At 37.9% G+C, this 25,728-nt stretch overlaps 1 protein-coding gene across 1 annotated transcript in view; it reads right to left on the bottom strand.

Annotated features, from left to right (window-relative positions):
* Positions 1 to 17,670, bottom strand: part of FRK (fyn related Src family tyrosine kinase) — a 46,535-nt gene extending 28,865 nt beyond the window's left edge. Inside the window, exon 1 of the mRNA XM_021392842.1 lies at positions 16,683 to 17,670. Coding sequence (XP_021248517.1) covers positions 16,683 to 17,113 — 431 coding nt within the window. The 5' untranslated portion in view covers positions 17,114 to 17,670. The remainder of the gene's footprint in view (positions 1 to 16,682) is intronic.

Genomic DNA, 25,728 nt, shown 5'->3' with positions numbered 1-25,728 from the left:
CCACAGACACCAGGCAGTTCAGGAGCATGTTGAATTAGCAATTCATACATAGTTTCATTCTGAACATCCAGGCCTCATCTGAATGAAGAATACACGAGACAAATCTGTTTGCAGCCTCCACCACAACTAGCTAAGCCTTATCAAATCCATTTTTTTGCCTCATTCCAGCTAATGCTCTAGGATTTTTCTCTTTCCTAACTAATGGAATAGGTGAGCCAAGCCTTAGCCAAAGATGCTGGCATGGGCCAGATAAATAACAAATATGATCTGAAAGGACACATCTTTCTACAGCCTCCACCTTTTTTGAGTAGCTACTGTGACACCTCTCTCCAACTCTAGTACTTGTCCCTTTCCTAATTCTACCATTTGCTTTTGTGTGGGAGGAACCACAGCCAAAGACCCTCCAACTAGGTTGAAGTGAAAAATTTTTTATTGGAGAATTTTTTTGGCAGCATATCCTTTCTTTGGGCAGCCCCTTTGCAAACTCACTCCAACAGAAATTCTAAGTTCATAAATAAAGATTCAGAGTGCCACCCTCATTTGAGACATGACCAAGATCTTCTGAATTAACAGCTGTCATCCTTCACCTTCTTGGAAATTTCACCAGATCTCTCACTGCTTTCTGTTAGCCCCACTAAAGACCAGCACAGAAAAAGATATGGAACTTCAGGCTATGACACTCATTATTAGTAGGGCTCATCAGAGTACAGCTCCCCACCATTATTCTCTGTCTTCACCTAGGTTTAATATGCACAGGAGCAAAGTCAAAATCAGTTCCACAGCATCATATCTGAAGGGGCTGTATATGTTTTAATAACTAGCTGTGTCTGGGATGAAGGGGGCTTATTTGTTTTTCATTCAAGGACTGGAAGTAAAATAAAGCTAAAGGCAGAGGTCCATAACGTACTCTGAATTTTATGAATGCTCAACTACAAAGGAAAATCCTGAGGGCTGAATCAGCAGTAAAGTAGAGAAGGACTATATGGCAAAATCATTCAAAGAGTGTGGAGGCATAACAGAAAAAATAGGAGGAAATCAGTCACATGAAATTGGTTTTCAAAAGCACTAAATATGTTAAAATGGACAGCATGATCCTATCCTTGATCAGCACTTGGTGGCATAAGGGCATCTCACTTTTCATTTTTCTTAAGTGTTTGCATCTGGAATTTACACTCTCATATTAGGGTTAATCTAATGATACCACTAAATCTCAGCAACATGGAGGGTTTGTTTTCATTCCTGTGATTCCTGCTCAGAAATCTCCGTTGCAGAAGAAACACTGATGACATACAGGTTAGCTGGCTCTCCAGCACGCTAACTGTGATACGTTAACTGTATCAATAGTCCTAAGCTATGAGGAGAAGATTTCTGAGACTAAGAACAAAGAATTGCTGTAATTAGAGCAAAAGTTTCAGATGAAGATAAAAATAGATTAAATAAAAATAAAAATAGATATGTAGTGAAACCAAATATATCCCAGTTTCTTTGGAATGCAGAAAGCTAATACAATAGCTAAAACCAGTAAAGAAAAGCTGCAGTATCTAATTTATACATTTTAAATGCCTCAGCATCTATATTCATAGAAAACTGTAGATGAAAAATCAAGAAGTCTGAAGTAAGAAGATGGTAGTTTTCATCTTGCTTTCCTGGCATCAACTGAGTCATTTTCAGGAAGATCCAGCATATCATCTTTTAATTACATGGCTACATCCACGGCTTCCTATAGTTTGAATATGAGTGCTGCTCACTGAATAGTTATCCTGCATTTTGTTTTGCCAGTGCACAGAGTTTACTTACTGCACATTTTAGTTTCTCCTCTCAATACAAGTTATAAAATTACATGAATGGCTAATTTCCTAGAAACCTCTTTTATAGTGCTCATGATTATAATATTTGCATGCTTTACAAATATTCATTCATTTATTTTGTGGCACTTTTGTTTGTAAACTATTATTTACAGAGAAGAGAGAAAAAACATGGAAGGGGACTAAAGCAATCGGACATTATCATAAACATTTTCTACTAATTTTGAACAGCCAATTTGAAATGCCTAGGGCCTACCTTTCAGAGAATTCAGCATTGTAATGTATGTAATAGTTTAGTCAGAGACACATATCTGCTAACTTCAGGAATTGTTTCAAATAATACAAGGAGAGATGTGTAGAAAGCAAAAGAGAGAGAGAAAGAGAGACAGATCCTCTGGGTTCTTAATAAATTCCTTTCATCATATGACCATCCTGTGATCACTGCCCTTACTCAGCACATGGAAACCTGAACAGGCTCGCATGTGCCACTCTTTACTGCTGTTATCTGAGCAGGACAAAGAGTGCTGCTGAGCCAGCTTTTAATCCATGCCAGGTTTGCAGTCTGCTGTGGGTAAACATTCAGTGCAGAAGCTGGGACAGAAGTTTGCCAAGGGAGCCCCCAGAGTGTCCTCTCTGCTGAGAAGAAGGCTCACTAGAATTTGACAACTGTGATTTCTTTCGTTACAATTTATAAAGTGCAATTTTATTTCCAAATGGTTGGTTAGATTGAAGCAAAGCTTTCTTTGAGAGCAAAAAGCATACACTTTTAATATAGAATAGCATAGCATAGTTTACCATAGCATAGCATAGCATAGTTCTGTTGGAAGGGATTTTCAAAGATCATCCAGTCCAAATGTCTGACCTCTTCAGGGCTAAACTAAAGTTACTGAGGACATTGTCCAAATACCTCTTGAACACTGACACGGGCAGGGCATCAACGACCTCTCTAGGAAGCCTGTTTCAGTGTTTGACCACCCTCACTGTAACAATTTTTTTTTCCTAATCCCCAGTCTGAGTCTCCTCTTGTTCAATTTGTGCCATTCCCGTGTGTTCTATCATTGGTTGCCAAAAGGGAGCAGAGCTCGTAACCTCCTGCTTCTCTTCCCCAAGGAGCTGCATAGACCAGTGAGGTCTTGTCTCAGCCTCCTCTTCTCCAGACTGGACAAAGAAAGTGTTCTCAGCCTCTCCTCACAGTACAAGTTTTCCAGCCTTTTGACTAAGCAGAAGCTGAAAAATCTAAAACTAGTTTTAAGCTCTTTTAGACACCGAAACCTGCTTCCTTGCTGCTTTCTACAGGCTTGCCAGGGATTATTTGTAATATCAGTGCCATTTATTATCAGATACTGAAGGATGCATGGGACAAAATACAAGAGAAAGGAATTTAAAACTGTTTGTAAAGGAATGCATAGAACAATGTAGAAGGGATGGAGGAAACAGGATATTAAAAACTGAAAGTAGAGAGGACCATAAGATACCATCAAGGAGACGGAGGAAAAGAAGGGAGAAACTCAGAGCTAACAGAAGATGAAGAGAAAATAAAGACATGACAAAGCTGAGGATTTCATTTAATGCTCAGGATCTATAACCTGCTGCTGCCTAACCTGCTCAGGAAATGTTGGTCTCCTGCTTATCCTGCTCCTATTTAGGGAAACAATTTCACAGACTAACTTTCACTATAAGCTTTGTTCTTTACAGATCTTTCCCCTTTCACTTTCTTAACTTCATCTCATCACTCACTTTTGTACTCACCAGGAGAATACTTTACTATTAATTTTAGTCATGTGTTGACTAAAGCTCAATGTTACATGCATTGCTCTAAATCTTACTTCCCAAAGTACCGCCATCAACAAGTGAGTCAGACTTAAAATATGTTAGTAACAATGGCTTTCTACAGTCTGCATACGGAAATCAATTAAAATCCCAGCATGCTGCATAAAGTTTCTAACTCAGACAATACTTGAAATAAAAATATGTTTAAAATGCACCTCTACAGTGACACAGCTCAGTTCTGATTACTTATTTACAATACTCAGAAAGTAATTTCCTCCAAGGGAAACTAGAAATTCAGGTTTCAGTGACGATTAGGTAGGGCAGCACTTTTAATCTTACGCAAATGCAGTGCATTTGTTTCATACGTAAAGATCTGAGTCATGTACATTTTTCAGATCTTTGCTGCTGAGTAGCTTATCAGAAGTGAAATGAAGACTATCCATATGTACTTTGTGATGGACCGGAAGCTTCTGAGTCTTAACAATGACAGTGGGTGGAGTAAGCTGGATTTTCTTACCTTGTGGGAAAACACGGAATACGTGAATAGTTCTGAAAAAACAAAGGCTCATTTCCATGTTATCTAAAAGGAAGAGCTCTATCAAAACCAACAGCATAGAATTATTTTATGTTACACAAGTATGTAGAAGTCTGCCTGTAATTTTGAAAGTGACATTTTGTGGGACAATGCATATTAAGTCCCATTTTACTTTGCACAGTTTGATATCAACATTATAAGTTTTCTTAAAATAATGATTACAAAGAGGAATGCACAGTTTTGGAAAATAACATCATATTTTTTTTTCATGGCTTTTGGGTAAATATTTGCTAATGTTCTTGTCAACAGGTTATAGCAGATGGGTTGGCATTTTTCCACAAATAATAAATTTATTGTAGATTTGTTTTTAATTGGTGAGATGAAAAATGTAAGAGCTGATAACTGAAAAGATATAGAAGAAAAAAAAAAGAAAGAAAGAAATGAAGTCGTACTTCCCTATATGTTTTCTAAACAAAACATTATAGCTTATTTTTGAAGGTACTCAAATTGAAAAATTTTCAGATTTAAAGTTGTTTCCTATTTCTGTTCTCAAATGGAGTTTCTATCAAAATATAAACTGCTTTTCTTTTCAATTTTTTTTCAGAAATAATTAAGTTATCTGAAAAGAAATACGGCCAAACAATACACTACATTCGCTTTCAAACCATGAGAAGAAGGCAGTAGGTGTATCAAAAAAGGACTCTAGGCACCTGAAGTCTGTTGTGGTCTAAGAAATTGCTTTGTGTTGTCATTGTTTTTGTCGGAAATAATAAGCTGTGCCTGAAAGAACAGGTCTGTCAGAGCTGTAGGGACTTTTACAGTAAGGAACTGTGTGGGATTGTTTGGATAAGGTAATGTTCAACAGTGAGCATGGTAAAATCCACCACAGAGATTGGCATTTCCTCTTTCCATTTACAAGACTTATTGTCTTGTAAACATAAATACAAAGATTAGTCAGACGTTATTCTACAAAGGTCCATGACATGTTGGGTGTACACCTTTTTAGTAAGTACTGCAGTAGGACAAAACTACACTGGTGTGTAACTCTGTTGAAAGAGATTATGCATAATGTGATGTTAATTTTTCATTACTTGATAATAACAGTTGACTGTGCTGCAAATGTGCTGTTGAATTTGCTCTGAGGCCTGCTTTAAGGAGCCAATCAAAACAGCCTGGAGCAGGGAGTTCATGCTTCCTACATTAAAGCCTGTAGGAAATGAAAATTATTTCTTAGGGCAGCAGAATAAGGAGAGATACAAAACATTTTTCAAACTCTATGAATGTAGCGTGTGCTCCAAGTTTTCCTGTGTTTTAATAGTTGATGGACCCCAACTACCCTATCAATTGCTCTTTGGCAAACCCTGTTTGTGAATTAGGCATCTCTAGGCATCATTCTGCCTGAAATCTACAGCTTTCCACAGCAGCTTTTCTCCTCAGCCCTCAGCATGCCCCAGGATCAGCATGCTGTATGAACAACACACTCAGGAGACATCCCTCAAACTCAGGCTGACAAGGGAGGGGTGAAGTTGTGTCCCTACTCTGCCCTACATTTGAGTCCATTCCAACTTCTGAAATGGATACCAACACATTCACAGAATCACAAAATTGCTGAGGTTGGAAGATACCTCTGGTCCAACCCCCTGCTCAAGCGGGGACACCTAGAACACGTTGCACTGAATTACGTCCAGGTGGCTTTTGAATATCTCCAAGGAGACTCCGCAACTTCTCTAGGCATCCTGTTCCAGTCCTCTGTCACCCTCACAGTATAGAAGTGCTTCCTCATGTTCAGAGGGAGCCTCCCATGTTTCAGTTTATACCTGTTGCTTCTTATCTTGTCGCTGGGCACCACTGAGAAGAGTCTGCTCCCATCCTCTTGACAGCCTCTCTTCAGTTACTTATATACACTGATCAGACGCTCCCTGAGCTTTCTCTATTCCAGGCTCACGCACTCTATCCTCACAGCTCTCACTTTTTTCCCCAGTTTTCCACTGGCCCCTCCTGGCATTTGAGAAAGGTGTCTCTTGAGGAAAAGCATGGCTGTAGCAAAAGCAATCATTGTGCTTCTGAGACAGAGCCTTCAGGTTAACAAACCATCACATCTTTACCTCAGTGATGACTGGGAAGTGACTATTAATTTTGTAGCAAGAGTACTACAAGACCATGGCTCTGCAAATCAGCATAGTTCAGCCAATTCTAGCTTCATTGCATAATAAGATCAAAATAAAAAAACAATAACCAAGTCATAGTCTGATGGAATTAATGTTAACCTCCATAAATAAATCTCATCCTGAGATTATTAACCATTGAGTAATTAATTTCAACACTTCAGTGCATTCTTCAGAATACTGGTCATCTGCATTTAACCTGCTCTGAAGTTCTTCTATATGAAGAAATTAATGGTAGATAAAAGTGATATATTTCTTCTTTTCCATGTTTTAATTATAAAACTTACTGGGATTTCTTCAATTTAAGTTGCTAAAGTCAATTATTGTATTAAAGTTTGTTCCCAGTAGTGCTTTTGTATCTGGATAAGGACTTTATTTCATTTAAAACTTGTTCTAAAACACTTGTCTTTGGAATAAATGAAAGGTTACCGCTGGCTATAATGGGCATTGGTTTGGGCTTTTGGGGTGAAATATAGCCACATAATTACTTTAAAAACCAACAAAAACAACCAACAAAACAAAAAAAGACATGTTCCTCAGGCCCTATTTTCAAAATAGCATTGTAAAACCTTGCATCAGTGCTAGTATCTCTACACATTTGTTAACAAATACCTGAAAAAAGTACTGATATACTGTTATAATATTCTTTAAAAGTAGCAATAGCTCTGCTATTCATAACTACCTTGGAACAAAGCTGAGACCATGAGGTAGTCTTAATGTTAAAGTGGTACAGAGAACACTAATAGCATCAATTGATTTAACATTAAGGGAAACTCAAAAGCACAAGAAAATTTTTCTTTGTACATTCACTTAAAACATTACAGCCTTCAAAAGCACTGAATTGATTTTCTTCAGAAAATAATTCTTGAAAAATTATTTTCTTTTCCAACAAGGAAAATCACTGCAGCACAGAAGTAAAAGAGGAGCCTTTGGAAAGAAAAAGACCCCTGTGGCTGTAAAAGATGCTGGTGGTATCTGTCCACAGATTTTGTGCAGAGCTCTCTCTTGGACATTCACACAGGCACATACTTCCTCACCCCACTGCAAGTAGCAGTCTTCTGTGCTTTCAGTCCAACTTTCAGTGGAGAATGATCAGATCACTCAGTTTCCAAGGGTAATCAGAAAAGAACTGTGCAGTCTGGCACCCCAAGGTGATCTGAAGTCCCAAAGAACATGGAACCACAGAATGGTTTGGTTTGGAAGGGACATTAAAGATCACCTGGTTCCGATGCTCCAGCCATGGGCAGGAACACCTTCCAATAGACGAGGTCACTCAAGGCTGCATGCAGCCTGGCTTTGAACACCTTCAGGGATGGGGCATCCACAGCATCTCTAGGAAGCCTGTTTCAGTATCTAACCTCTCAGTAAAGAATTTCCTCCTCATATCTTTCAGTGCTACAGGCTTGGGGCAGAGTGGCTTGAAGACTGTACAGAGGAAAAGAACCTGAAGGTGTTGGTCAACGCTTGTCTGAACATGAGCCTGTTGTGTGTTCAGGTGGCCATGATTGTCCCCCTGTACTCAGCTCTGGTGAGGCTGCATCTTGTGTAATATATCAAGTTTTGGGCCCCTCACTACAAGAAAGACATCAAGGCCCTGGAGTGTGTCCAGAGAAGGGCAATGAGTTGGATCTACTCTAAATCTATTTTCTTTCACTGTAATACCATTACCTTGACATAGTATCTCTAACACATGGATGACAAGTTTATTAACAAAGTAATCTACTAGTTTTAGGTAACATTACCAGGTTGAGAGATGAGGAGGGCAACACTCTAAAGATACCTTTGAGTTCCAGAAGAAAAGCTAGCACATCCAACTCCATATCAGTGTGACATCTGCATGTACTATCAGCCCAAGACGCACAAATAGGATTTATTTCATAAGAGAGCACAACAGTACATCAGAAAGCTATCTCACCACCAGTGTATGTTCCTGGATGATTTTTTAATCATTTTTACTCTGAAATTAGAGCAGGATTGAGGTTGATCTTTTCTTTTTTCACAGGAATTCAGAAAACTAGTAACTGTCTACACAGAGAACAGGAATGTGGTCAGTCACACAGGTGGTCACAGGAAAAGCACTACCAATATACTAGCAATATATCTGCTGTAATGAGAGAAAGCTAAGGGAAAACGCTTACCAAAAGTACTGCAGATACATCTATAATGTAAGAAACTATAGATTTGAGAGTGATTTGCACAGAAGCAAAGAAAATGTCAATTAATGCAATCCTTTCTGGATTCATCTCTTATTATTGAAATTATTGCTCCATTTTTCCATTTTCACTGATTAAGATAAGTGTACAAAATATATTTTTATCTAGTTTATGTGATAAAAAGAAATTTATTCTTGATCAATATTTTGTTTGATCTTCTGAAAAAAAACAACAACACTGTTTCCAGATGAATCCTCAGCATGTGTGGAGAATTGAAAACTACAAATATATCAATTTCCATTCTGATTTCTTGCTACTTTTATGGCTTTCATATGCAGTTTCAAGGTGTAAACATGAACATCAACGTTTAAGAACTCCCATGAAGAATAAGTTTCTTAACTAAGGAGCTTAATTGCTTTTTTTTCAAGTTCTAATACAAGATGTCCTTACATATGCTTCATAGAATATTATTTGAGCAACACTGAATATTGTTTTTTTCTCTTACACATAGTAGTAAACATGTAATAATATTTTGTCTTACCTTAATATCACCTAATACATTTTTTCTTTGCTATGTGGACTTTACTTGCATGACTTGAAAAGTTGCAAAATATTGTATTACAGACAAATATATAAAATATGAACAATCATACTTTTCCTACTAGCCTATTTTAAAGAAAATGCACAAGTAAATTTTGTATTATCTAATTCAGGCTACTGGAAGGCTGCATCTTCATTATGTTTGCAAGAGACACCTCTGCTAAACCCTTATGTTAGAAGATACAAACTATAAGATAATAGCATGACACATTCTGGTCTAACTTCTGTTATCTTCAGTAGGATCCAACATGAACTTAACAGTAAATTTCTCATAGTAACATAAGTGACGTCTGCAGCACAGGCTGACTTATGAGCATTATGATATACAGAGATAGACAGGTGTGGCTTTTAAAGGAATGAGCAGGTGAACCTCACAGCACTGCTACTTCCTCTCATGTCTCATTAGTTTTGAGAGCATGTTCGTGGGATTTTTTTGAGTTATTCTGTACTAAAAAATTACTAGATGGGGAAGAAAAGCCAAAAGCTTGTTTAGGAATGTAAAACTTTCTGCAGAGATTGGAGGTGTTTTTTTTGGTTGGTTGGTTTTTGTTTTTTGCTTTCTTGATTTTTTTTTAATAGCTTAGTCTTCATCTTCAAACAGAAATAAAGAGCTCTGCAATGTCAACACCTATGCTTTTGCTAAATAGACTTGACAATAGGTCCATAATTAGACATGGCAGTGATGTACCCTCTAACATTGCTTATACAACAGTTTGAACCTCTGCTGAAGTACAAAGGCAACAAATCACAGAAAGTGTACAGAATTGTGCACTATTTGTAAAATCCTTTCCAAAACAGAATAACTGGGATAGAGGGGTCACTGGTTGTACCTCTTAGAGTATCTTGTATGCTTTTATGACTTAATCTGTTCAGTAGAGTTCCCACACATGTGTAAGAAATGCTCCAGTCTTCTATAACCAACAGCGCTTTTCACTTGTTACAAAACAATTCTTCACAGAGATACCTGACTAGATAGTTTAAAACCAGTATAGCTTTAGGACTTCTTAGTCTAGCTGAGCTTCTGGTTACTACTTTTCCCTCCTAAACCTGTCCAGAAATCAGTGAGCTCTGCACAGTTCTGTTCTTTGTTATGCAGACAACTGCCAAAGACAGCTATAGAGAAAACAGTAACTGTTGCACACTACCTGGAGAATGTTTTTGCTAACAACATCACTCAAAATCAGCTAATCTAGGCTAGAACACACAACATCTATTTCTACTGTGTCTGAAGAAAAAAAACATCAGACAAGACTGTTAAGTTCTTCTGACTTTGATATGGTCTATGTTTTTCAAAGACGTGCTATAAGGGCCATGTGGATTTCATGGTGCCATAAAAAAATGAACTGCCTATTTTTTCTGTTTTTAAGAATATTGTTTCGGGTCTTGACATGATTCACTGTCAAATCTTTCACAACGTAGTGAAAGATACTAAGATACTAATTATAATACATAAAGTATACACTAATTTCAAATAAAGATGAGGTGGGAAAGGATTTCTTCATTTCTCCATTTGAACAGACAATGTTATATATTCAGAATACCATATTAACAGAAAATAGGTGGCCTAAACTAGACAAATTTGTGTAAACTGCTCATCTACAATGCCAGAATCCCTTAGATCTTTTTGAACGGTGATACATCTTTTCTGGATTACACATGGATGTTTAAATACTGTTGACACTTGATAAAATCTACATGTTGCACACTTCTGTAAACAGTCTCCTTTGGGTTATCATTGTATATTTAAGAAGAAAGTTTATGAAATGTTTAAGAAAGGACTGAAGATAGCGTGGCAGTTTCGAGACAAGACCAATGAAGTTAATTGATTAAATGCAGGGTCTTGTTCCAATATTCAATTGTTTAAGTAAATTCAAGAAAAGCACTTGAAAACACACTCAGCGATTCAAAACTCTGAGTAGGTATTTCAGGTGCTATGAACACATGGTGAAAAAAACACCAAAAGCATGATCTGGCTTTACTGTGCATACTCTGTATCACCAAGCTTTTTTGCATGGTCTTGAGAGCATCAGTCTTCTATACTTTTGGCACATGTGTGCATACAAAAGCACATACATATGAAGTATGTTTAAGTGAATACCTAAAGTACATTCATTGAAAGAGAAGTCTGAATTCTTCATGAATTCATATACAGCCATTTCCATGATTTACAATAACTACATATTTTGGCAAAAAATATTTTCCTACCAGAAGCTGGATAAGAATAGCTTTCATACATAATGTGACAGCTTCTGAGAACATGAGAAATATAACACAGTCATACGAACTAATGAACACAGAATCGTAGAATCATTAAGGTTGGAAAAAACCTCTAAGATCATCTAGTTCAACTGTCCACCTACCACTGATGCTGCCCACTAGAACATGTTCCTTAGTACCATAGTTTTTACAAGTCCATTTCAGTACTATGGTTATTGCTGTTTCTGGTGGTGCCTTCAAGAATTTATATAGTAATACAAAATAGGGCCAAGTGTCAGGTCTTGTGCTTTGGTCACAACAACCCCAGACAACCCTACAGGCTTGGGGAGGAGTGGCTGGAAAGCTGCCTGACAGAAAGGGACCTTGGTGTGTTGATGGACAGTCGGCTGAATATGAGTCAGCAGTGTGCCCAGGCGGCCAAGAAGGCCAGTGGCATCCTGGCTTGGATCAGGAATAGTGTGGTGAGCAGAACTAGGGAAGTAATTCTGCCCCGGTACTCGGCACTGGTGAGGCCCCACCTCGAGTACTGTGTTCAGTTTTGGGCACCTTGGTACAGAAAGGACATAGAGGTGCTGGAGCAGGTCCAAAGAAGGGCAACAAGGCTGGTGAAGGGCTTGGAGAATATGCCCTACGAGGAGCGACTAAAGGAACTGGGGCTGTTTAGTCTGGGGAAGAGGAGACTGAGGGGAGACCTTATTGCTCTCTTCAAATACATGAAAGGTGATCGCAATGAGAGCAGGGTTGGTCTCTTCTCAGTGGTGACAGGTGACAGGACAAGGGGAAATGGTCTCAAGTTGCACCAGGGGAGGTTTAGGTTGGATATCAGGAAAAAACTTCTTTCCAGAAAGGGTTGTTAGGCACTGGAACAGGCTCCCCAGGGAGGTGGTTGAGTCACCATCCCTGAATGTGTTTAAAAACCGTTTGGATGTTGTGCTTGGGGACATGATTTAGTGGGGGGTTGTTAGAGTTAGAGCAGTATGGTTAGGTTGTGGTTGGACTTGATGACCTTGAAGGTCTTTTCCAGTCTCAGCAATTCTATGATTCTATGATTCTATGAGAGTGGGAGTGTGGGACCACACTGAAACCACAGATAATCACATTTGGATTTCTGATGTATTCAGCAAAATCTAAGCTTTCACTTCAAAAACAGCCTCTAGCCATTGTAGTGGTAAACACTACTTTGAAAAACGACCCACATGAATGAAAAGAACACCACAAGCCTGAATTTGCAGAAATTTTGATACAGGCCAGCACAGTGAAAGATTTCCTGTTCATGTATAGTAATTTAGACTCTGACTACTGACTCTGTCAGTATATGAAGTAGTTAAACTTGAGTCACAGAAAGGAAGGAATTACAGAAACTGACAAAAATAACCTGTAAGTCTCTTCTGCTTTCAAAGGGTAGTATAGAAAGGTCATTGTGGAATTGACTGGTGAGGTTTTGTTGGTTAGGACAAGGGCTCAGTTTCTACAAGCTGGGAATGATTCTGAAACTAGTAAATGTTAAAAGTAGTTGTGGTGCTCTTCTTTGACCTAATCTACTAAGAATTTGCATGAATTTACTTCCCTCAGCACAGCAGTATTATGTCAGTAATGTTGGGTGAACATATGGAATGAATTTGACTTTCGATAAGCAGTCATCACGTCCATCAGGATAGCAGGTGAGAGGGAGAGCCCCCTCTAAGTACACTCTACCTTTCCGCCAGAAAAGAAGAATTCATGTCAGTCCAACAGTTTTCTTTATTTCTTTTAATTATTATTTTTCTTCATTAAAAATAACTGTCCATCTGGGCTGTATTTACTGCACATAAATATTGGCACTATTTCTTTTTCTTGTTTAGTTAAAACAAGTAGCAGTAATAAAATAAGGGCAGGTGAATGTGTTACTATGGTTCCTGTTTATAGAACAAAATAACAGAAGGAGCACAGAGAAAGTAAAGTCACACTCCTTGCCAGGGATAAAATCCCAGACATTTCAGTAAGGAGACAAAACGGTCTGCTGTGGCACTTGCAGGGAACAAGCAATCACCTAGTATTATCTTCTTCCAGGATGGACAACACAAAACCAAATGCATTTACAAATCCCTAACTAGCTCTGCTATACAGATCATGTCAAAATGTTAATTAAAAAGGACTAGATATACTTTTATGTTAATAATGTTGACGTCTACAGGAAAAAATTGAAATGATTAGGAAAAGAAATGTAAGTGTTCTGTATGAGAACATATACTGGCTAAACTTACATAGTGACTCTGACAACTGTAATTCCATAATTTATAGAATATTTCATGTCCTTATGTCCCTTTATTTAAGCAAGTTTATGGGGATATCCATGCATGCATTGAGTATAAATGTTTTCTAAAAGTTTATATAAAATCTTCCTAAAATGAGCTGCTAAAGAACGTGATCGGTTTATTTCCCAGTTTTCCAAGAACTCAAGTCATGAAACTAAGATTTTAATTGTTTATAGTAGTAGCCATTCAAAAGAACCTATTTTATAAGCCAGGTTCACTTGCTAAAGAAAATACATAAATCTCTGATTTATAAACATAAACAAACATGCAAAATGACAGTATAAATGTCTTTGAGCAGAATGATCTGTGTGCATATCAAGAATTTATGAGACTACCACAATATATCCAGGAAAAAAAAAGATAAAAAGCTACTTTTCCCTCTACTACTGAAGCTGTGCAAGTCATATTGAGTACATTTCATATCTTAATACTGAGCTGTCAGTAAGGAGAAAACAAACTATATATTTTATTTTGTTGTTTTTTGAAAGATCATCCCTTCATGAGTGCTAGATGCTCACCATCTATTGTCATCAAATCAATGCTTGTTATTGCCTGCCAATGTGCATCTTTGCCTATCTTACTTACAGACATTAATTTACAAAGCTGGGACTCAGAAACTGTGAAAAAATTACTAATTTCATAAATCCCTCTATGAGCACCAGACACTGACCAAGGCAATTTTTGTAATCATCAAATCTGTTTCCCTGAACAAGATAGCCAGTTTTCTGTGATCTAGTAAGTTGGCGTTATACTTGAGAAATAAACTAAAATGTCCATTCTCTCTGCAGACGTCCCAAAGCTAGATGGTGATAGAAGTGTGCCTTTCTACGTGACAGAGACTGTAAATCTTCCATTTTTTATCAGTTTTTTGCTGGGACCAAGAAGAACTATACAAAGGATGGAAAGATGCAATTGAAACTTCTCCTGTTTCTACAGATGTCTATCTCATGGCTGTAAGCAATTGGCCAACACCAAAAGAAAGAGCTAATTAAAACTTAAATGAAGAGGTGAAACAAGTTAATTTTTTCATCATCCTTGTGCTTTAGGCAAGGGTTAATCGTTTAAAACACCATCAATACTGTTGCTTTTATTGTTTCAGTAGGATAATAGAGGTGTGAAATACATGGTGTGGGTGTAATTGAGGTCTTGGAGGAACCTGTAGCAAGAAGTATTCCAACCAGATACAAGTCTAAAAATCATACCCATGAAGATGAAAAGCTTGCCAGGAAATAGCTCTAACTAAACTGGTCTAACTTTATCTTTGCCTTGTTTGAGTTGGGGTCACTGATTCAAACGCTCAGATCAGAGGTCCTTTCCAACCTGAGTTAGTCTATGATTACAGAAAATGATGTCAGTATGGCTTGACAGCAGACAGTGTGGCATACTTATTTTTGTTGAAGGTCACTACAACCAACTGACTTAGAAGGAAATTTGAGAAAAGGCAGCAGGTTTAGCCAGAATTGTTTTGGTATGAAAGTAAAAACTTGTTAAATGCTTCTGAGGAATGATTTCATCTGGTAGCTGTAAAAGCTCTCCATTTCCTCCTGTCTGCTACTCTAAAAATACGGAGAAAAAAAAAACAACTAAAGAAACCAACCAACCAGTTGTATAAAACTTTTCTCATAACTGAGTATTGATTATTAAAGAGAGTAATGTATATAAAAAGAGTACAAAAAGAGAAAATTGATTCTGTACAGAGAAAAAGAAACAAGGTTGTGCAGTAGTGCACTTTACCAAAGTTAATTCCACACATGATACTGAAGAGATAGAAAGATAAAAGGAAGCCTAAGAGCTGAGACTTTGTTGTATATTGTTGTATATGAGGAAATTATTTCCAAAGCATTAACTGGAAACGGCAGTCTTAGATGAGTTGTAATAAAACTACTTCTTGGACGGGAGCAAAGGCCAAAGTTGAATTAGAGTCTACCACCATTTCTCTAGTGGTTCAGAAAATGTCTTCCCTGCAGATTAATTTCTGCAATTGGAAGAATTCTTTTGAACATGACCACTGAGAGTGTTGTCTGCCTGAATATAGAAATAGCAATAGCTGATCAGACTCGGGAAATTAAGATCTACAGGTTTGAGAGGAATCTTACTGTTGCCTTAAGATTTCTCTATCACAAATCCTACAGTGGATAAAAGACTGGCATAATCATATGTGAGCCAATTTTCCTAGCCATAGACAATACAGTAAAGAGATCAGATCGGAGATGATGTTTCAGGTCCAGATGAGATTTACGTGAAAAGCTGCAATGTCCTTTCTTTAAAGTCAAAATGAATTATAATAGCATTTCTTCTTTTTCCACACCAATACTCTTTTTTTTTTTTTTTCCCAAAACACACCTCTTGCATGGCAGTCAATGTTATTGCATGCTGCCTCTGACAGCAGCATACAAAAGTAACTCTGCATCGCAGATTAACATAGACCCTACTCATCCTCACTAGAGAGCCAAATAACTGATTTCACATGATTTCTTCTTTTGTTCTGAATGGTAAATAAGATCAGACCAGTTCTGAAGGAACAGAACATGGGCTGCATAGTTAAACTCCGTGGAACTTTAAGAAATTCAGTCCATTCATTTGCTTTACCCAGTCTTTTTCCATTTCCTGTACTTCACTTAACCTTGTCCTGATAGTGATTTGCTTACAGGGAGGAAACAAGCCATAAAAAACTTGTATGCTAGAGACTCACCCATCATGTGCAACAAGATTTAAAGTGTAGCTTCCTGAAACTGTAACTAAATGATAACTCTGCACCTGGTTAGGTTGAGAGATGTTTGGTCAAGGGTCATATCTTGAGAGCATCTGATCCATAATCTATCAGTCTTACACGAATAACAGTATGAACTATCACAGTGGTAACCAGACTGAATATTGCCAAATGCCTCTTCATTTGGGAATATTAGAGAGGACAATAATTTAAAGCACTACAAATCCCTCAACACTCTGCCTTTTTAAATTAATTTTCTTTCAACCACAGTGCATTTCCTCATACACATGGACTTGTACTCTTGCTGGTAGGACCACCAGACAATCACAGCTGCATGGTACAACTCAGAAAAAGAAAATACCCCACTCACTGCTCCAAACCCACTTAACCCTACAGAAAAGATGGTGTGCTGCATGTTACATGGGTTACTCACGGCTCAGCTTCAATGCTCTGTACAGCAGCTATGTAGTTGGCAGGGATGTAGCCCTGGAGCTTGCGGCCAGGACAGACTGACCCTTCTGGCAGGAGGAGTCTAGCATACCACCAGCCCTCGTGGGATGCATCCAGCACTTCAAGCTTATCCCCAGCTTGGAAGCTCAAGTCATCCTCTGTGCGAGCCTCATAGTTGAAGAGTGCTACAAAATTGCAGGTGTTCACCAAATGCTGGCCAGGCAGTGGAGGTAAGGGCTTCCCTTTTGTCTTATTCACTTTGTCCTTCTCTCCTGCCTGTGAGTCAATCCTTACCACAGCAGGGTTGGCAAAGACCTGGCCAGCTTCTTCTTCCCGCTCATCTTGTTTCCCTGAGAATAAGCAAGGGATACAGGGCTTCAAACAGGCACAGTATTTCTGACAAAAGTTTCCCATTCTCTTTCCTTGTGCCTTCCTGCTGTTCGTCTTCTTTCACTTTTCACAGCTGCAAAATCCTTAAAGCAATTTTTGCCCCATCAACATCTCAGCATTTTGCAGGATTTCTTTCCCTCTTCCTCCTTCAGCGAAAGATGAAACAGCTCGTGACACAGCTGGAAGCTCCTCTCTGAGCACTGCTTAGAGCTCATTCAGGCAGCTCCTGATTCAGAAGTGAAACCTGAGAATTCAAGAGCGAGAGCAGATGTGGAGGGAATTTCTGACTTCCTCCTCGGAACAGGAAAGCAACACACGAGCTGCCTTTGGGCTGAATTCTTGGAAGAGCAGAACATGGATCCTCCTCTGACACAGCAAAAATACATACAGAAAATCCGATCTGTTCTGGGGAGTCTTCTCAGCTCTTTATGCTTGTGATGGGGTTTTTTATCTCTTATCTCTTTGCTAATGATTAACCGAGCTGACCTGTCTCCTCTGCCTCCAGCATGAGCACCCGATTTTTTCTTTTTGCTTCCTGGTCTGCGCTGGTTTCTGTTCACAGGGCAGCCTATGCCCGCCCAGGGACCTCACCTGCAGCACACCTGCTGCTTCTGCGCTCTTACACACCCACTCTTTTTTTTTTTTTTTTTTAATCTGGGTTTGGAACTTCTTATGAGGGAAAAAATAAAGCAATTTTACTACATTCTTCATTTTGTATTTTGAGGGAAAAAAGTCATGAGCCAATTGCTCTAGGTGGCTGGCTAATTATACTAACAACATATAAAAATAATGTCTATTTTCCAGCCAGTGAGCAAGCCAGTGGAAATGAAGTTAACCAGTACGTTTTCTTTCCTAAAGCACCTGTAAACTGTCAAAGAGAGCATGAGTGTCTAGTTGCTGCTGTGGCAAAGCAGCCTGGGGAGCAATCTGCTACATCTCAGCCATGCAGCCCAGGCTTTGCAGCAGCTGGAAATCACCAGCCAGCAGTACATGTAAAGGTTGGAGATTGGGTAGCAAGCACAGAGGACATCCCGTCCATACCACACAGTGGCATTTCAGTAAGAGGTCAAATAAAACCCACTCATTAACCCATAGCTTCCTGGTGATAAAGCAACTGGATTCATCAAAACTTTTTTCTTTGGTCAGGAAGCATAGAATCATAGAATGACTTAGGTTGGAGGGAACCTTAATGATCACCTAGTTCCAACCCTAAGTCATGGGCAGGGCTGCCAAACTGCAGATCAGGCTGCCTAGTATCCCATCCAGCCTGGCCTTGCATGTCTTCAGAAATGGGACATCCACAACCTCTCTGGGAAAAATGTTCCAGCATATTACCATCCCCTGAGTAAAACATTTCTAACATCTAACCTAAATCTACCCTCTTTTAGTTTAAAACCATTCCCCCTTATCCTATCACTATCTACCCATGTAAAAAAGTCTGTCCCCCTCCTGCTTATAAGCTCCCTTCAAGTACTGGAAGGTTGTAATGAGGTCTTCCCAAGCCTACTCTTCTCCAATCTTTCTTCATAGGAGAGGTACTCCAGCCCTCTGACCATCATTGTGGCCCTCCTCTGGACTCGCTCCAACAGCTCCGCATCCTTCTTGTACTGGCATCCCCACGGGTGGATGCAATATGCCAGATGGGGCTTCAGGAGGGCAGAGCAGAGGGGGACAATCGCTTCTGTTGCCCTGCTGGCCACCCCTCTTTTGATACAGCCCAAGATACTGTTGGTCTTCCAGGCTGTAAGCATGCACCACTGGCTCATGTCCAGATTTTTGTCCATCAAATAATAATTAGTGGTGGAATAATTGATGTCTTCCTAAATTATTCACTCATCTCTTAGCTCCATTTAGAGTTCATGACTTCTGCTGCTTCACTTTGCAAGGAAAAAGATAAATACAAATAAAAACAATAACATATAAAGCAAACCCACTGTTTTTCACTATGTCTCCTTGTCCTTTCATTGAGTGAGGAGACAATTGGTGCAGGCAGAAGCCTAGTGATGGAGCAGGGACTGCTGGATGACTGGAAGAAGTCTGTCCTGAAAGCTTAGTACTGTCAGGTGCATCTCCACTGGGGAGGGATGAGGAACTTCTTTCTCACTCCTCTTCCGCAGTGGTGCAAAGGAAATTGCATAAAGGGAAAAGAGCCATACACACTGAGTGATTGCTGAACCTCATAATCTGTAGATAACTCTTTTGGCCTGATCCAAAAAATGGCATATTGTTTCTTCTGCTTATGAAAATCATATTTAGTTTACGAAATACCACTGGAGATTATTTTTAATCACTACCCAGCTCAGTAAGAATATAGATACCCAAGAGAGATTTACTTTTCTTAAGTCTAGTGGACAATAACCAATGACAGGAAAGGCCTGTGTTGAAAACAAAAAACAACTATCTCCATTTGTCTAAATTCAGTGGAATCAGAGAAAGCAGAAATGATGAATTAAATAATCGCTGTTTCTCCAGTTTGCATGTCAGACAGATTTCTTTTCCTGTAATGTTTTATGGTTCTTGCAACATGGGCTTTAATCTGGCAAAGATTTGCACACATGCTTACTAGACAGAACCCTTTCATAATGCCAACGGAGCTACCTGCATGTACAGAATCAATCTCATGCATAGCTCCTTCCAGGAGCAAGACCTATCCTTACACTCAAGTACCAATATACATCTACATTATAAATCATACTGTGTTCACTGAGACCACCCATATAAATAAATACAACCGTAGCTAAAATGGGGCTTATGCCTACAAACATTTATGTATATGAGTATCTTATCTCAAATAATCTCTAGCATTAAATTAATCTCTCCCACTTTATGGCTTTTTTAAAAACTAGGAAGACTTTTTCTGAAAGGGATCAGTAATTGTAATTCAGATTACTTTCTTCCTCAACCAACTCTTCAGCATCAGTTCTATTTATAAAACACATAGACTTTAATAAATAGTAATTGGATTCATTAATCAGATTAAACACTCCAGAAGAAGAGAGCAAGAGAGAATACTGGGACTGCTGAGAACTGCTGAGCAGATCCCAGAGCCCATGTGGGGCAGCATTGTGCTGTTTCATACTGGCTGAGCTGCAGTGGCCACACTGGAGTGTTGCCTGCGCAAACGCCTTTGTTCTCATTCTAGTGATTTTATTAAGAATTCTCTGCATTTCTGAAAATAAAGAAGTACTCTTCATGTTTTAGAGACCATATAATTTTATCACAAGTGTGAAAAATAATGAACATATAATAAAAATGTTCTTGCTGGTTTTACTGAAAAAAAAAATCTGATAAATCCCATAATCTTAATTGTCATGCTCACAGTTTTGGAACAAATGAGGATAAAACATCATTATCCTCAGCTTTTCAATATAAACTACTGTCTGAGTCCTATGCACTGGTATTACATATAATTTAACAGGATGGTCTTTGCAGCATCTATTTGCGGGTCAAAGAGATCTGTATTACTTACTGTCTTCTGAATATTTACTTAATCCATTTTGGAGCCTGACTGTCAAATCAGAAATTTCTAAATAAATAAGTTACTGGCTGTAAAATTACTGTGAAAGACTTAACCAGACACGTTGATGAATTTTATTAGCAGGAATGTTTTGAGAAGAACACAAGTCTCACCTCATTCTTATAACCAACGATAACTATAAAGAAAGATGAATTTATTAGGACTAAAGTGGCACGCTTACAGTCTGGGTACTGCAATTTAGTATTCTGCTCCCTATACTAATATATTTTAAAAGCTCATTAATATAATAAGCATTTTCTTGAAATATGCAACACCTTAAAACAAAGATGGGTCATTTATAGTCTGCGTATGACAGGACCATACAAACTTCAGTCAAGTAGTACATTTCTCCGTCAAATTGCTCAGCTGCCCAGAGAGGTTGTGGAGTCTTGCTCTATGGAGGTATTCAAGACGTGTCTAGATGCCTACCTGTGAGACCTATTGTGTGGTACCCGCTTTAGCAGGGTGGTTGGACTTGATGATCTCTTGAGATCCCTTCCAACCTCCGCAATTCTGCAATTCTGTAAATTATGTAATTCCTCATTAAAGTAAATCTCATTGTTCCATAAAGAAAAAAGCCTATTCTGACACTGTAAGTTTGAGGATGACAGAGATCTGAAATTACTTTTTATATTCTCTAAGTCACTTACAAAGGCCCAGGTAAGTAAGACTCTTGCTAGAAGCCTCACCCCTGCATAAAGGATTAATTTGCAGTCCTCTGAATACATTAAATCAAATTCTAATTAACTTAAGTCAATATTCTGTCAGCCTTGCTTATTCTACAAAACAATCATGTTTAAACACAGTAGTGAAACATATTTCTCTTGGTCGCCTGAATGGACAGAAAAATAATGTGCTAATATGATGTGTTTTAGTAAGCCTAGTACAAACTTAACCTGAACCACATTAATTGAAGTGCTCTTGGAATGAGATACTGCTCTGCATGAATTAAGGCATCAGATAGAATTCTATTAAATAAGTACAAATAAAACCTGAATCCATGATATTTCAAAAGGCTTGTTTTAATAGAATTTTTATTTGTATATCATGTCTTCAAAAACCATTCTGTATTAGTCTTCATTAAAGATATTTCCTACACTTACTGAGCTCATAGAATCATCGAATCATAGAATTATACGTTCTCTGCATAGAACTATTGGCATAATTACACAATACCTTGAAGATTTAGAAAAGAAATGAGCCCTCCTGCATCTTATAAACATGCAGCTCCATACTTCAGAGACAAGGAGTGAACATCACCGAGTATTACTAGGCTTTGGTACGGATGATACATGCTGTTTAAACAATTCTCCTATGCCATGCAGAGAAGGATTACAGTCAGATCTGTACTCTCTGTGGGGGAAAATGAATATTCCAAGGCTATATCAACCAACAATTTTGTTAAGAAATACGAGTCAGTTCAAACAGGAGACTGAAAAAGAGAGCTTTTTGTCCTGTTAAAAACATGAGGTCACAACAGAAGCAAATATTTTCATCTGAAATCATTTAAGTTTCGAATACACAAACAAACAAACAAACAAACAAACCTCCACACTGAAAACTGAAGAATAAAGATATAAAATACAGAATTTGTAATTAAATAGTATATGGAACAGTTGCCCACAGCATTACTTTTTATACTACATAATCTTTTTCTAGTCATTATTTATGTTGTTGCATTAATATGTGTTAATCTAAATATTTGCCACAATATAACAGTTTCAGAAAAAGAACTTCTAATGCACAATGATAAAGCAAGTTGAATGTTCCAGTGAAGTGAAATAGTCAAATAATGTCATCTGTAAGGAAATCAGAAGAAAAGCTAATGCATACTGCTCTGAAACTATACTTTGGAAATAAATTAAGATAGAGAAAATTTTAAAGTGATGCTGTTTTTTTTTTAAAGACACTGATAGGAATGAATCACAGTGATTTTTTTACTACAGCTGCCTTTTCAGCAACATTTCTTTCAATTTCCACATTAGGATGGAACACATTACTGCCACTTCATAGTTTTTTTATAATCCTTTTAATCGGCACTTCCATTTTGTTTCTGTAATTTGCAAATTGCCTTTCTTTGTAATGAAAATAAATTATATGCGTAATCTTACTCTTGACAAAACTGTTTACTCTTGATGATTAATCATGTTCCGGATTTGTATATTATCTCAAACCATAGATCTACAAAGAGTTATACTTGATTCTGTATTTTCCAACCTTAAATCTTTTGCATCTGTAATGAGAAAATTCAGGCTATTTATTTTCATAAGGCTGATCCAGTAATCCATCTCTACTCCAGAAACCATTAAAAGTACATTTTCAAGTGCTTTGTTGATGTGAGTTGCTTATTTGTTAGCTGAACTGGGGCCCAAAACAGGTTATGTCTGACAACAAATGAACACAGAGGAATAAGACTCTGTCAAAGAGTGACAGACTAGAGACTTTATTTATTCAATCAGATCTCACTCTGCTTAAATGTAATACAAGTTGTGCCATTATCCTAAATGGGACTAGACCTGAGCCATTATTTTTCATTTTATTCTGTATTATTCTAAATGATATACAGCAACCATGTTAGAAATTAAAGCTAATTTTCTTTCTACAAAGCAGTCTTTCTGAATAAAATCATTCTGTAGCTTTCTAAGGCATGGAAAATAATACTAATCAAATCTATCTCTGGGTGGGAAAAAGTAGTGTGAGTGAACAACAAAGGATTGTCAGTAAATATGACTTTACCATACTTTTAAGAAAATATATTCCAAAACTGATCTTGTTATGGACAGATTTTAAATTCAAAAAGTATAATTATGGAGTTTTTATCATGGGTCTAGCTCATCTCTCACATAACTCTATATTCTATGCCATAGATGACTTGTGAGCATGACTTACCATCTTCATCTTCAGAAACTGGAGTTGCATCAAGAGAAGCAGAGAAGTCTGAAAAGGAAGAGATAGAAAGGGATAGTGTATCAAACTATTACACTCATAATTTCACTTGTGAATGAGGTGGGTTTTTTTCAAAAATAAAATCAGCAGCTTCTCCTGACCACTGCATGTGGGAAACACGGCGACTTACAAAGAGCTAAAAAAGTGCAGTTAGAATATATTGATATACCACATAAAGAAGCACAACTTGTAAATTACTTTAAATTACTGAAATATTAAATATAAACATATATGAAGGAAAACAATGAACCCTGTACACTGTTCATTCAGCATCCACGTTAGATCAAAGTACCTTATAGCAACCTCAGAATGTGCAATTATATGTTTTTCATATGAAAAAGAAAGGGTAAGCAAAAAAGAAAGCTATAATCCTGGTGTTTACTTCAAATTGATATTGAGAAGCAGCAAACAGGGCAATTGTTACATTCAGGAAACAATCTTAGACATTATAATCTAGTCAAGGCCAAAGGTACAATTTATTTAGAAGCAGTTATCTTAAATATCTATCTTCTGAAGCATAGGTGCAATCTGAGAGTGTAAGAATACCAAGATTTAGGAGACTAATTTCTATGTTTGATCTTAAAATTGATTTCACATCCTTTCTTCTTCCTTTCCCTGAAGTTGGTGGCAATATTCTCATTGGTTCTTTTATCCTCACTTCATGTATCACCATTATTTTTGTATGAAGTTTTGACATATAAGAGGGCTCCTCCAAAAGTAATGCCTCCTGTTTCATTATATTGGCCCATGATGTCAGAGGCGGATGTTGGTAGTAGGGCAGTAGAGGTTGAACCTTCCCTCCAGTATTCCATTACACTTTGTTGCCTTTTGGCAGATGGCAGCAGAGGGGCAGTCTGACAAAATGGTGTCTGAGATGGAAGAGCATATGAAGCAAAGGTGTGCCACTGAATTCCTCCATGCAGAAAAAATGCACCCATTTATATTCATCAACACTTGCTGACTGTTTATGGAGATCAAAGAGTGTATGTGAGTACATAAGGCAGTGGGTGGTGTGTTTCAGCAGTGACAACAGCAACATGAAAGACAAGCTATGTTCCAGAAGGCCATGCACAACTGTCATACCATGGAATGAAGAGCATCTCAATCAGCTCATCCATGTGAATCAATGGATTGTGACCAGGAAACTGTGTATGGAGCTGAATATCAGCTTCGATGCATTGGAAATGATGGTGGCAAAAATGGAATATCACAAAGTTTGTGCCAGGTGGGTTGTATGAATGCTCACACGGGAACAGAAAGGACACCAATATGAAGCTGAAGGTGACAGTTTCCTGGATTGCATCATTGCCAGCGATGAGATTTGGTGTCACCAGTATGAGCCAGAGTCAAAACAGCAGTCCATGGAGTGGTGATACATGAATTCCCCATCAAAGAAAAAGTTCAAGATTCAGCCTTCAGCAAGTAAAGTGATGTGCAGTGTCTTTTAGGATAGAAAAGATGTGAACCTTCTGGATTTCCTAAAACTGAGTCAAACCATCAACTCTTGACTGCTACATCATGACACTAAGCTGAAAGTCATAATTCCAGAGACAGGCCAGAGAAGAAGACAAATTTTCTGCTGCAACACAAAAACACTAGACTCCACACCAATTTGAAGACATTGCCAATCCTGGCTGGACTGTCCTACCACACCCACCCTGTAGTCTGGACTTGGTGCCTTCTGACTTGCATCTGTTCAGGCCAATGAAAGATGCAACAGCAGCTGTGAAATAGTGACTATGTTGACTCAGTTTTGTAGCGGAGAATTTGCTCTAACAAACAGTGCTATTGTGCTCTTTGTATCTGTTGTAGTTTCCATGGAAATAATAGGAAGCATTACTTTTGGATTGAGGTAAGTATTTAGAAACATTCTTTATTTAATATACTATGTAGAGTTATTTCTTTACTATGTTTACATTAGTGTAGCCTCAGTTTGCTCAAAATACAAAGTTTTACAAATGAAACTGAAGCAACATGAAAAAAAAAATTCGGATTCCTTTCTTTTTGTTTCCATACCCTTATCTCCCTCTTGTCTTGCATCTTCGCTGTTTATCTTCCTACTTCTTTTCTCCCTGTTGTATTCTTTCTTTCTCAGTTTTGTGTTAAGATGCTATACAAAAAAACATCCAAGATGGAAGACATGATCTTTATAAGCCAAAGTAAAAAGGCTAGGAAG

The sequence above is a fragment of the Numida meleagris genome, chromosome 3, assembly GCF_002078875.1.
Source record: "Numida meleagris isolate 19003 breed g44 Domestic line chromosome 3, NumMel1.0, whole genome shotgun sequence".
Taxonomy (NCBI): domain Eukaryota; kingdom Metazoa; phylum Chordata; class Aves; order Galliformes; family Numididae; genus Numida; species Numida meleagris.
The sequence above is the reverse complement of the archived record's forward strand: the minus strand, read 5'-3'. Positions and strand labels throughout refer to the sequence as shown.